This window comes from Solea senegalensis, linkage group LG3, assembly GCF_019176455.1.
Source record: "Solea senegalensis isolate Sse05_10M linkage group LG3, IFAPA_SoseM_1, whole genome shotgun sequence".
NCBI classification, from domain to species: domain Eukaryota; kingdom Metazoa; phylum Chordata; class Actinopteri; order Pleuronectiformes; family Soleidae; genus Solea; species Solea senegalensis.
Window position 1 is genome coordinate 24,898,926 of NC_058023.1, and position 13,112 is coordinate 24,912,037.

Genomic DNA, 13,112 nt, shown 5'->3' on the forward strand with positions numbered 1-13,112 from the left:
TGACATGCATGTCGTTGTGGCGATGCTCTGGGCGAGCTCCACAGTGCCTCTGCAACGTCTGTGTGTGTGTGTGTGTGTGTCATTGCTGGCCCATTGAGCAGGCTTTGAGTGACAGGAGCTGGCCTTGTAATGGAACTCAATTCACTCCACAAATAAAGAGGCCTTTGAACCACTGGTCCGAATATGGCAGGACAGACACACACACATACACACACCGCCTGTGGTCCACTCGCTGGGGAGTTTGGCTGGTAGGGAGAGAGGGAGGGGCAGGGTGGTGGTGGTGTATGACGATCTGGGGGGGTGTTCATGCTTGTCTGCACCATCATCACCACCCTCCCCTCCACCGCTCTCTCTTCCATGAGCCACAGTAAAGCTAATTGAAGAGAAATGGGCGAGTGGAGGCTGATCTGATCTCGGTGAGCTGGTCCTCCACGCTGCTTCCATGTAGATCGCCAGAGCATGACCAATCTTCTGCTGATTTCTACATCAGCTGCAGCACAGGCAGCCGACTGCATCCACCTCAATTACCATCGCTCCTTTCAGTGTCTTTGCCAGTGGCAGATGCTGTGGACACAGGTTTTATTTCCAAAATTAGGAAATACCTCATCAAAGCATTTGATAAAGTTAGAATATCTAATTTTTTAAAAGAGGAAATGGTGACTTCCCTATTTTAAGGAAAAATCTTTTGAAAGGAGCCAACAATAAACCACTCGGGTGCATAAAAGCTGAAAGAAATCAAATGTGAAGAGAAGAACTTGATGAAAAGTCACTCAGTTTTCTCTTTCTTTAGGAAACATGTTGCTGTTATTTCGCTGTTGCATTGTTGCATCGCGAATTAGCTTGTTGCCACATGTGAGTGACAGTCAGGTGGAGCTTATTTCACATTTAAATATGAGTTTCTTCCAAAAAAAGTACTCCTTTGTGAGAGTGTGTGCTGCCAGTTTGAATGTCTCCATTTTCCCTGCTTGTATGAAAAAAGATAAATGTCTTTATTTAAGATAGCAGAGCAGACGCTAATGTGGCTGTCAAGGGAGATAGAGAGAGGGACACAGACACACAGAGAGAGAGAAATAGCAGTGACAGCATCTCTTCCTTGTCCATTTGCATAAACCAGTCTTTGTTTGACGCTGGTGGCCAGCAGCCAAGCTCCAACAGAAGGACGGAAGTTAAACTAAAAAAAAAAAGGAATGGTCCTCTTCCAGAAAAATTTAACCAGAAATAAATAATAACAATTATAACTATTCAAATACACACACACACAGACACATACACAAACACGCACATCAGTTACTTTCCACCAAAAACAACCGCTCTGCCGCTCTTCAGAGCAGGGATAACTATTCTGAGAGAAACAAAACGGCATCTTGGAAATTTGTATTAGCCGACATGAAAGTAATTGAGCTTTATGGGATGATTTTGAGTGAGAAGAATCATTTATGAATACTGAAGCTCCTTCCAAGTTGTGAATATTATGTTGTGTCTGTTGCTGTGGAAATACTGGCCAGAGACTGTTTTGTGTGATACAATTGTATTGCATAAATATTCCCAAGATTGTTCACACCATAGCAGCTCAAACCATAATGCTTCGATTTAATTGGAAATTAATTAAATACATAAATAAAAAAAATCCAGAGAGAAAGTGTTTCCTTTTTCAGTCAGCAGTTATTGAATCAGTTTGTCTTCTCCTCAGACTATTTTATAGCGTTTGCCTGTGTATCCGCGTCTCATTGTCAGCGCACTAAAACAGAGTGGGACACAAGACAATTCTGGCATGTCTCATCTGGCATGTAGCTTCAAGAATTTTCCACCCTCTCTCTCTCTCTCTCATTCCCTCTGCATCATCACTTTTTTTTCACCTTGAGCAAGAGCTAGGCTCTCCGCCGTGACCTCGATAGTTGGGATGTTTTCCCTTTCTCCCACGATGCACCTGGAGGGGACATGGCCATCTCTGGGCCTGTCACAGAGGCTGTTAGCGCTTCTCCCAGGGGGTGAGGGAGGGGGTTGACAGAGTCCCTCTCTGTGTCTCTCTGTCACACAAATACTGGCCCGGCCACTAATGGCCTCTTCTTCCAGAGCTTTTTAGCCACCATCTTCTTTTTTGTTTGTGTGCTCTCAAGTATTCATTTATTCATGTTGTCCCTTTCTTCTCCTTTTTTTTTATCCTCCTACCCCCTCCCTTTATCTGATATCTTCTCTCGCTCTCTCTCTTTCTCTTTCTCTCCCCCCTCTCTCTTTCTCCCTCCCCTCTCTACCTGCAGCAGTTGTATGCTGCTCAGCTGGCAGCCATGCAGGTTTCCCCCGGGGCCAAGCAGCACGGAGGCAGCCTGCCACCCCAAACCAACCTGGGCACACACTCGCCACCCACCAACACACACCTACAGAGTGACAAGAGCCACAGCTCCCCACCACCACACAAGACTAAGGTAAAAGAAAAGTGTATGCATGTGCACACTATGTGCTTAATTCTAGAACTGCCAGTGCAAAGTCGGCTAAACATTTTCAAATCAACTTGTTTTGAGTATTTTCTAAAACTCAGTTTAATTTCTCTCTCAGATTCTAGTGCCAAATTTTATTTCAAGATAAAGACACACATTTATCCTAAAATCCTTTGTAAAGGAACTGAATTTTTTTTTGAACATACAGTATGTAAAACCTCTGGCCTTTCTAGTGTTACAGCACAGAGTGATTGTCGTTCACTGCACTGCATGACCTGAACATGTGTCTTTGTTCTTGGTTTTTGTTTTTTTTTAATCAAACAAGTGTCTGAAGCAATGGCCAGCTCCTCTACTAATGCACACCTTGGTACAACTAGATCTTGGACAAAAACTCACAGGCACCTCTGCCCAAATCAAACTCTCCAACTTTATCACAGAACTCCAGCTGGTATCTGGTCATGGTGGACTTCAGATGTATTAGTGTTTGTGCCGTTTTCTCGGCTGGCTGCCCAATAGGGCCAAAGGGAGGCCTTGTGTCCATTCAAGTGGAATTCTATGAATAACTGGTGGACTGTTGAAACCTGCGCTACCTCCCCACACACAAGCCCACAACCATGACCCCTGCTGTCCTCTTTCTGCTCCAGGATCTTCCACAAGTGCAGTGGTCAGTCACAACCCAGGACACACATGCACACATGATTTGTCTGTCTAGGATTGGAACAACACTATCAAGGCCCCACAGAGTTTGTCAATCTGAATTCAGATTTGTTCTAACCCCTTTCTATCACATAAATCAAAGTTTCCCATCTCCTCCTTTTTTTTTTTTACATTTTCTTCCCTTATCTGAACTCTTCTCTTCTTTCCTTCTTTCTTCTACTACTTCTGCTTTCCACTTTCACGTCTTTTCTTTTGTTATCTGCAATTGAATCATCCCATTATTGACCTGTGCAGCTCCTGTCTTCATATTCCTTTAAGAATGTGTAAATTGTCTTCTGGATTTACTACTGACTCCACCTTTGTTTAAAACAGCCATGATTTGACCATCAGCTGTAAACAAACAGTCATTGTTGCCTCTTATTAGTGTTACTCACTCAAGTAAACTGCAGACACAGATCCCTTTATCTTAAAACACCTCTCTTACACTGTAAGGATGAACTTCAGGTTCTGAGTAAAGCTCATCATTGACCCCAGAGCATGCACCCACATCCTTCACCTTCACACACATAACTATCCCACCTCACAGATACACAAACATTTATTACCATATATATGGAGTTGGGCTGACAGGCAAGTGCTGCAGGAACATGGGAAGCTGTAATGGCTCCCCCAGTCCAGCAAGAGTGGCAGACTTGGAGTGGACCCACATGGACCCCGACTGGCTTCATGGAGCCAAAATAGCCGATTGACCGCAGAGCTCCTCGTGGAGGGACAAACTTTTTTCTTTTGTTTTCCATTTTCTCCCTGTCAGTCACTCAGCGTCCTGCTGGTCTTTTTTTAATTGCTTTCATTCAGTTCATCTCAGTCTTTCTTAAACTCTCTTCTCCTCTCTCTCTCTCTCTCTCTTGCTCTCTGGTAGAGTGACATGTATATTTCAGGGGTGTGTTCCCCCTGTGGACTTTATCTCAGGTCTCTAGTCATTTAGAGACCTGCTGCCTGCCACTGCTCACAGCTGTTTGGTCTCAGGCGCACATCGCTTAAGTGCTTTACCCTCGGGTGAAACATGCACACACACACACAGGTGTTGGACAAGTGGACAAGTTACCAGCTAGGAACCATCCAAAGCCCCTCCCACACAAATACACACAACCATGGCAAAATCACTGCAGCATACATGCAGTTTTCTTACACGCAAGACTGGATTTTAAGATGCAGGCAGGCATGCATACAGACTCATACAATAGTGCAGTTCAAGCTATACCATGGCCATATATAGTGCATTCACTGACCTGAATCATTGGTGGAAAGTAACTGAAAAAGTACTATAGTAGCTGTACAGTTTTGTTATACTTAATAATACTATACTACTTGGAATTTAAAAAACAATCACCAGACCTGTGGTTTTCACTTACACTTAATTTGCTTTTTCAGAATATCAAGTCGAAATATCAATATAAGTATTATTATTAGTATCCCTAATAGTATATAAATAAAACATATAAAGAAAAATTAAAAAGTATAACTGTACTGTCTGAAATACATGTATACCCCAAAGCCCTTATAGGAGCCAATCTAAATAATACTAATAATAAAAGCATGCTATACTATACTTAGTAAAGTTAACAATCTGAATATGTCTTCCATGACTGCTCACATGTACACACACATTTGAATTTTAGATGCAGCATAGAACTGAATGGGACACCTAAACCTCTATTGACAACAACATCTGGTATATAAATGACATAATGCAACCACTAAACTGCTGCTAATGTTTCTGTTACTGACTGTGCCACGTACTGGAAGAGATGGTGTCAAATCTGCCTCCTTGGTGTCATCTACTATCTGATACATTTGACAATAAAGCTCATATCCAAACAGTCAAATATAGCTGGAATGAAAAGAAGTGAGACGACAGGGAAAGACTGAGAGACACCGTAAGAAAAGTAGACGTAAAGTTCTTGATATGGACATCATAGCGCACACCCACACACAGACAAAGATCTGGCCAGGATAAACAACAGTTGTGCACACACTTGTCCTGTTAATTGAACCATCAGCCTCTGTGGTAAGATGCAGAACCCTGATGTCGTTTTCTTCATGTCTGCATCTACAAAAGTGACACACACACACATTATCACTCTCCCCCTGCACTCTCTCTCTCAGCCTCTCCCTCTCCCTCTCTCTCTCTCTGTCCCTCTGGCTCTTGCTGTCACTCTGCATGTTTTTGTCCACAAAGCTGGAGACTGTTTCATCAGCCAAGAGAGAGACAAAAGCAATTGTATTAATTCTAGATTGCTTTAGAGGCCTCACACACACACACACTCATGCGATATAGAGCTTGTTGAACAATCTCACACACACACACAAGTCGGTCCAAGCCTCTCAGCTCCACTGTCTAAACTAATTCCTCCACAGTGGCATAATGCAGGTTGGCCACCTTCCCACCATAGGATTTGGCTTGGCTCAGAGAGGAAACTCCCCCAGCCACTGTACAAGAGGCGGAGGCATTATCTATTTGTAATAAATATTCAAACGGGTTCCCAGCCAAAGCCGCACAGAGTGTGGGTCAGGACTGAGAAGATCCTGCTCAGTTTTCCCTCCTCTGTTCTCTTTTCTATTTCTCCGGCTCATTGTCTCAATGAAGGCATCTTTGGGGGGTCCTCTGTCTATTTAGAGAGAAAACCCCCCCCCCTAATGAAGGACAATCCGGTTAGGCCTCGCTGCACACTAACACATATACACACACAAAGTTGAGATTGTACACAAGCACACACACACGCACACACACACACACACACGTAGAGGCTTAATTGGAAGGGCTTAATTGAGTTGTGAGGGGCTCATAAGGCTTAGTATGACTCAAGGAGTGGGAATCAGGGAAAGTCGGCCCTAATGAGTAGAGATACCACACACAGACACACTGTGACATTGTCATACTCTCTTTTTGGATCCCACTCTATGCTGGACTGTGCACCTTCTAAACAGCAATTGGAAAGAAAAGGAAACTTAATGTTTCTATTTTGTTGACTGGTTTAACAAGTCAACACCTGTGATGCCAAAATTTTTTTTTATATAGTAGAGACACATACAGACAATGATTATTTACTTGTCAAAATGAATCAGTCGCACATTAACACTGTTGCTGTGCATCTTGTTTTCTTATTGGTGGGCCCCGTAAGTCATCCCTTGCTCCATGTTGTGTCTGCCTTTTAATTGCGGAGTTTTAATTACACAGAGTGGTCTGTGTACATCTGCTCCTTTGGCGGTCTAATTCCTTCCTTCCTGTCATGTGACCCTGCAAGACTCCCTCTGATTGGATTAGGCCATCAGCAGGGGTGATGTTGCCATGACGATTAAAGTAATAACAGCTCACGGGCTTCATGCGGTTTTCCACATGCCGATTCATTTAGAGGCCACAGTCTGTTCCATGTATTATGTGCTGACATCAATTTGATTGAGATGAATGGGTGCACATATATGGCAACAGAGCATTATTATACATGGCTCTGGCCTTAATATACAAATACTGTTGACATCAATTATGCTGACCTCAGAAAACCAATACTTGAATAGATGCAGTTGCTGTCACAGCTGGGCTGCTTGTGTGTGTGGTTGTCTTTGACGCAGAAAGTGCTGCTGCTCCCTCGTGTCTAATGGAGCAAGTGCTCATTGAAGTGGCAGACAGCCCTCTGTTCTGTTTGCTGTTTGATACATTGAGATGTCGCGTGTCTTTGGTTTCAAGACACTGTTGTTCTTCCTGAATGACATACAGAGGAGTCTACAGTAGTTTTCAAAATTCAAAGATCGAGTTCAAGGTGTTCCTTCACCTCACATGTTTGATTGTTACTCTTGTCGCTGGCTTTATTTGAAGCATGTCATCGAGCAGCATTATACAGTAATGCATGCTAACTGGAGCCTGCTTGTGAAGCGTGCATGTGCATGTGCGTACGTGTTGTCCTCTCTGCCTTGTTTGAGGTGTTACTTTGCTGTGATCGGCCTATTGGATATTTTGCATGTCTATGTCCTTGGTTTGCACATACGTATATGAATGTTTGCTTTTGTTTCGTGCTGTTAATTTTTCACATATGGTGAGCTGTTTGGACACAGGCAGTGGCATGCACCTTGACATCAGTCCCACCAGGCTTGCGTCAGATCGCTGTGCATGGTCTCCAGTTTGATCAGTGCGTGTCAAAGCCTTGAGTGCAGGTTGTATTGGTGAGGGAGGGCGAGGTGTCCCTCTGGCCTCCCGCTTCCAAATTGCTACGGTGGTCACAGCAGGCGAAACTGTGCTGTTTTGGTTTTTGCAGGACAGTGAGGGTGCACAGCCACTGAACCTGTCGGCCAAGCCTAGGGCATCCGAGAGCAAGTCACCCAACTCCCCCCCAACTTCCCCACAGGTCAATGCTGCTGCTGCTGCCACCAAGCTGGGCCCTGCCAGTTCCATGAAGCAGAGCATCGCTCCCTCCAGCATCGGAGGACCACCAACCAGAGTCAGCTCAATAGGTAAATGGACCAAGTGTCCATCTCACACACGCAGCATGTTTACATGATGTATAATTATTATTATTAGTATTATTGTTATTGTTATTATTGTTATTATTATGGAAGTCTGACTTGAATGGTAGAAAGAAACAGAATAGCACTCAACATGTACCAACTAGCTGTCACCCTAAAGATGTTTATAGGCTGTGACATTAAAGGTCACCTGGAAAACACCTTACTCAGTTCTCCTGCTGGTGCTTGTATACTGAGACAAAGACAGTTAAATAGCTGGCCATGGAAATGTCGTGACTGAGGAAAGGAAGGGAAGCGGTCATCACCAGTTGTGAAAACATGCACATACGTATTGTACATAAAAAACTGTCGATAAAAACGTGAGCCCATACATAATATACACATACAGTATGATTAAATACAAGTGTTTGCAAATGGTTCACTTAATGAAAGAAAACAACAGAAGTTCTGCTGTTAGTGGCAACAACAAGAATAGTGTTTTTCCTTGTAGTGTTTCAATTGTTGCTTGTGCCAGTGCCATAATCATACCCAGTCATATGCACACATACATACATAATATATGACATAAATGAATCACTATTTTCTGCTCTTAATCAATTTTTCACGCAACACTGATAGTTCAAATATTGCACATATGTAACAAGCTATAATTAGTGTGTTTGTGTTTTTTTGTTCCATGTTGCTATTTGCCTCAGGGCTGCTTCATTGTTATGTGTTTATTAGTAACTGAAAGAGACAGAGAGACAGAGTGAACGGAATGGGAGAGAGAGAGGGGGAGAAATGGGGATTAGCACTTTTTTTTTCCAAAGCGATGAAGTGGGGTATAATAAAGAGAGGAGCACATGACAGACAGGAGGTATCACCAATAAGATTAGACAAGCCTCTTACATGAGCCAGGACAGCGCAAACACCCAGCGTTAATGACACAATGACAACACACACACACATACCCAGTCCACCCCCTCCTCCTCCTCCTAAGTGCAGTTAGTCATTTTTTTCTGACTTCTTGACTAATCTCACTGTTTTTCAACAAATCGGCGGATTTAATATCAGATTAGTGGATTTGCAGTCCCAGATGTTTTTTGTTCAGAAAAATGGATTACAGTGTTTAAAGTTTGTGTGTTATCCAAGCGGAATTATTTGTGTGGGAATACCAGTTTATTTTGTGTTGCAAATCCCAGTTATGGTGTAGGAATTCATAATGTTCCATCTGTTGCCACCGAGTTAAACTCCGACACTGACACAATTTGTAATTATAGCTCATGGTCGTATGAGGAATCCTGTTACAAGTTTAGAGGGGACAGAGATTACAAATTAGAAGAGTCTGGAGGAGGTTGTTTTGATGTGGGTGTGAGTGTGTGCCTGTGTGTGTTCAGGTGATTTAAATTAAGACAGGAACAAACAACAGATAAAAAAGATAAACGGATTGGAACTGAAGACCAGAAATGTAGACAGAGCCAAGTCACTTTTATTCACATTTAATTTGGATTTTTATTTTGATTCTAGTTGTACTTATATTTAAATCTCGCTACATATTTCTACATATCAATACTTCCTCCTCATTGCATTGTATTAAATAAAATTTAGCATAATGTTTACTGAGTGTATTTATAGAGAAAGAGTTAATTACTTTTCAGGCAGGTTTCAGTCTGTCTCTCTGTCAGCATCTCTATGGCACACCTTTCTTTCTTTGTTGACACCTACCATTCCAGAGGCATGTTCCCCCATCTGTGACTCCTACCAGCCATCCATCCATCTGTCAACTCAAACTTAACTGAAGGACTGTCAGTGCCTGCAACTTCATTCCACTATGTTTGTCCCTGTTATAACAAACTGCAGTCATCTCTCTGCCTGAGTCTTTTTGTGCTGTGTGCGTGTGTAAAGAGAGACCCCCCTCCTCTTCTATTTGGGTCACATTCACTTGTCTAGATGGTTGGAACTGCTGTCAGTCTGAGAGATACTCACACACTTTCACAAAGTAAAAGCATCTATCTGCCCCCTCCCTCCTCATTTGACAGATCAAAATTGACACCCGATACTGCCGCTATCTCCTTCTTCTGTCTCCCACTCCCCACTCCAGCCCCCACCCCACCCCACCCCTTTTGGCCCCACTCACATCCAGATTTTCTGGTTATGACTTTTAAAAGAGTACACAGCTCTGTCATTACAATCTGAAGCTGGTAATCTGGCCTGAGATGGCATTAGCAGTGCGGATTAGCGCAGATAAAGGCCCCATAAGTCAGCCACGGCTCTTTGTTAAGAGCTAACATGGCTGATGAATCGAGGTGATAGTGGCACACACAATCGCACAGAAAGACGGACACACACACACACTCACACAGTCAGAGCAGATGCCTCGGATGCCTCATCGGCGGCTAAGCTGCGGAAATAATAGGAATAATAGGTGGCGACGAGGAGCGAGGAGATCTGATGTCTGTTTAGCAGCAGGGCAGATGTTCTCAACTGGGGAAATTAGCAGGACTTTTTTAGCCATAATGAGAGTCATCTGGTCCAAGTAGAACTGTGAGGGTTCAGATGAAAACTCACACACACACACAGTTTGAGATTGTGTGTTTGTATCCATTTTGTGTTTACAGCTGACAGCAGGTAAGGGGGCAGTGGGCAGCACACACGACTCACAGGCTCAACAAGCCCAAGTTGTCATGTGTGTGGTAGTTTTTGTTACCTCTTAAGGACCTGTTCTGGTATACTTACAATTAACTTGTCAGGATCTCATGGAGCCAAAGTCTGGTCCTCATGAGGTAGAACCTCATTTCTGAGGCTCGGGTTAGACATTGAGCAGTGGTAAGGTTTGGGATAATACTTTTTAGGCTGAAAAAAAATAAAAAAATAAAAAACAAAATTAACTGTGCAAACGCGTGTGTGTCTGCGTGTCTGAGACACACACACACACACACACACACACACACACAGTGATGTGCTGGGAAAACTCCCTCATCAAGTGTATGTTAATGTCTTTACCTCATGGTAGCGGGGAAGATTTATTCCAGATGAAAACCTCCTGCCAGCTTCTGAAAACAAGCGCACATGCACACACATTCACAAACAAAAACACAAATACACTCAATGAAAATAAAACCAATCCTCATTATTCTGTCTAATTATTTAGACATTTATTTTTACACTCCAAGTATGAATAAAATAGAAAACAAAAATGTATAAATTTCACTTTTAACACTCAAAAATAAATCAGCAAATTAAATAAATGCATGTCCTGTTTCTCTGTCTGTGTCTCAGCAGATTTGTTGTCCTCGCTGTCCTCGACAGCCTACCTTAACGACCATGAGGCGGTGACCAAGGCCTTCGCCGAGGCCCGACAGATGAAGGAACAGCTGAAGAGAGAGCAGCAGGTCCTGGACGCCAAGGTGGCCGCTGTCAGTAACCTCAGCCTCAACAATGGACGCACAGACAAGGTAGATCACTTAAAATGACAACTCTACAACTGTATTATTTTGTGTAGAACAATTTCCATGACGACTAGAAATATTTCAGTTTATTTTCATTGATTTTTTTAGGTAAACCACTGATAATATCACACCTTAGAATGGAACATAATGTAGCACCCTCTCCACTTTAACTTGGATTAATAAGAACAGGGACACATGATATGAAACATAATACTGTGTTATTACATCCAGTAAAATATAATATTTTTTTATTATTTTAAGGGATAGTGTAAAGTTAAAACATAAACTTGACCATTCTTGAAATTAAATAATTAAATCTTTTGGACCATCAAGTGTAAAAATCAGTGAGTGCAGAGCTGCTATTAGGAGACTTTTTATATTGGTTTTAAAAGAGCTGCAGCTCCTCATGTCGTTGTGCACAGTGTTCTGCTTATTTGCAACAGCAGTAGAAAAAGTTGTTAAAATTAATCATCAACAAAAGCAAAATACAACAGAGATTGTTGTATTTGGTTGTAAATTGTTGTATTTTATCAAAAAAGCAAAAAAGCAAAAATAAATAATTCAGACCTACACAGAAGGTATAAATTAACAAATTCTCAAATAAGAAAGAAAAAAAAAACAACATTTCTATAAAGTTGTCCCAAGCTGTATCGTCTCATTGCCAGTGTGTAATAATTAGTCTTGCTTTATGCCGTCGATGCTGCACTATGTAGGAGGCTAATCAGTGCACATTGTGCTCACTGAAATGTGCTGAAGCTAAACGGGGCTAGATAAGGTGAAACCAGAGGTGTCTCAGAGGTAATGAGTGTGTCTGTAAGGCACACTGCGGGGTTGTGTGTGTGTGTGTGTGTGTGTGTGTGTGTGTGTGTGTCAGAGAGGAGCGTCGAGGAGAAGCTAATGTGAAGTGACGGCACCGGCTCCTCAGCAGCGTAGCTAAATTGTGGTTATTTGTTAAACACATAGGGAGTCGAGCGCACACAAGCGCGCGCACACACACACACACACACACACAGAGCAACTGTGCGCTTGAACTGTCTACATCGCTGACATTCAACAGTTCTGTCTGTTTCTGTTTCAAACAGTTAAACCTTTACTGCTTTTGTAGCCCAGCTGCATTGAACCACATTATTCACACAGAGAATAGATGGTAATAAACTGCAGGTACAGTGGAAAAACTTCAGTCTAACAGACTCTTAGATTTACTGTGTGTCTACAGGAAGTGTGATCAATTCTGCGGCTACAGTTTACTGTTTTATAGCAGCGTATTTTACAGATATAGGATTTATTCCCTCAGACGGAGGTTTTTAGCAGGGGATCAACACATTTTAAATATAAGGCTGGCGTGGCATCGTGATAGAAAAGTTTCAAATTCAACAGTTATCACAATAAAATGTCCTCGTTTAGAAAGTGATTCAATATCCACTAATAATTTTTAAAAGAAAAACCACTTCATTTCACTTCAAATTGGAGACACATAGCAATCATGCATGGTGTCACACAGTGTTTGCACAGGACATAAACATAATATTCATATATATATATGTGTTGAACCTTTTTTACAGTACAGTGCAAAAGTCACCACCAGCTTTGATGTTTTAGCAATGCTTTACGGTATAATGACTTAAACCGTTAAACAGTTTGCTAATATACTGTATAAGACCAACTTTCAGTCACATATATAATGATACTGAATTATTACTTTATTATTAAGTATTCTTTTTTATTTAGTAAACTGCTGTGTTATCAAGAAAAAATAAATAGTTTATTATTTATTATTGACACAATTGTAATAGTTTCCATAGTAAAACATTTACAATTTAACTAAATGTATGTTGTATTAATTTACATTAATATTACAATCACTTCAGGCTATGATGTTTTTATTTTAAGTCCTTGAGTTTTAAGAATTTTTTTTTGGCGCAACCATGCCATTGTCGCAGCTTCTAACAGCACTCGCTCTCACTCATTCCTGTTTCCTCAGCCCTTTGGCTTTGTGCTACACGAGTGTGAAGTCAGCAAGCTCTCAGCGTTCAGATACCACAGTGTCATCTCAGTGACACTCAGAGGATTAGTT

General features: G+C 41.9%; 1 protein-coding gene and 1 long non-coding RNA gene across 8 annotated transcripts in view; one reads left to right on the forward strand and one right to left on the reverse strand.

The window, feature by feature from the left end:
- The window catches only part of sox5 (SRY-box transcription factor 5), a 73,419-nt gene extending 60,719 nt beyond the window's left edge, over positions 1 to 12,700 (forward strand). For 5 of the 7 annotated variants that reach the window (XM_044022347.1, XM_044022350.1, XM_044022349.1 and 2 more), the window contains 3 exons: positions 2,259 to 2,423; positions 7,403 to 7,598; positions 10,869 to 12,700. In XM_044022347.1, the coding sequence (XP_043878282.1) occupies positions 2,259 to 2,423; positions 7,403 to 7,598; positions 10,869 to 11,062 (555 nt within the window). In that variant the 3' untranslated portion in view covers positions 11,063 to 12,700. The remainder of the gene's footprint in view (positions 1 to 2,258; positions 2,424 to 7,402; positions 7,599 to 10,868) is intronic. The other 2 variants (XM_044022348.1, XM_044022353.1) reach the window with 2 other exon arrangements.
- LOC122767029 lies at positions 511 to 10,640 on the reverse strand. Its single transcript, XR_006360152.1, has 3 exons — positions 10,593 to 10,640; positions 10,326 to 10,442; positions 511 to 564 (listed from the first exon to the last, which is right to left on the reverse strand). It is a non-coding gene; the product is annotated as an uncharacterized LOC122767029 (long non-coding RNA).
- Positions 12,701 to 13,112: the final 412 nt, after the last annotated feature.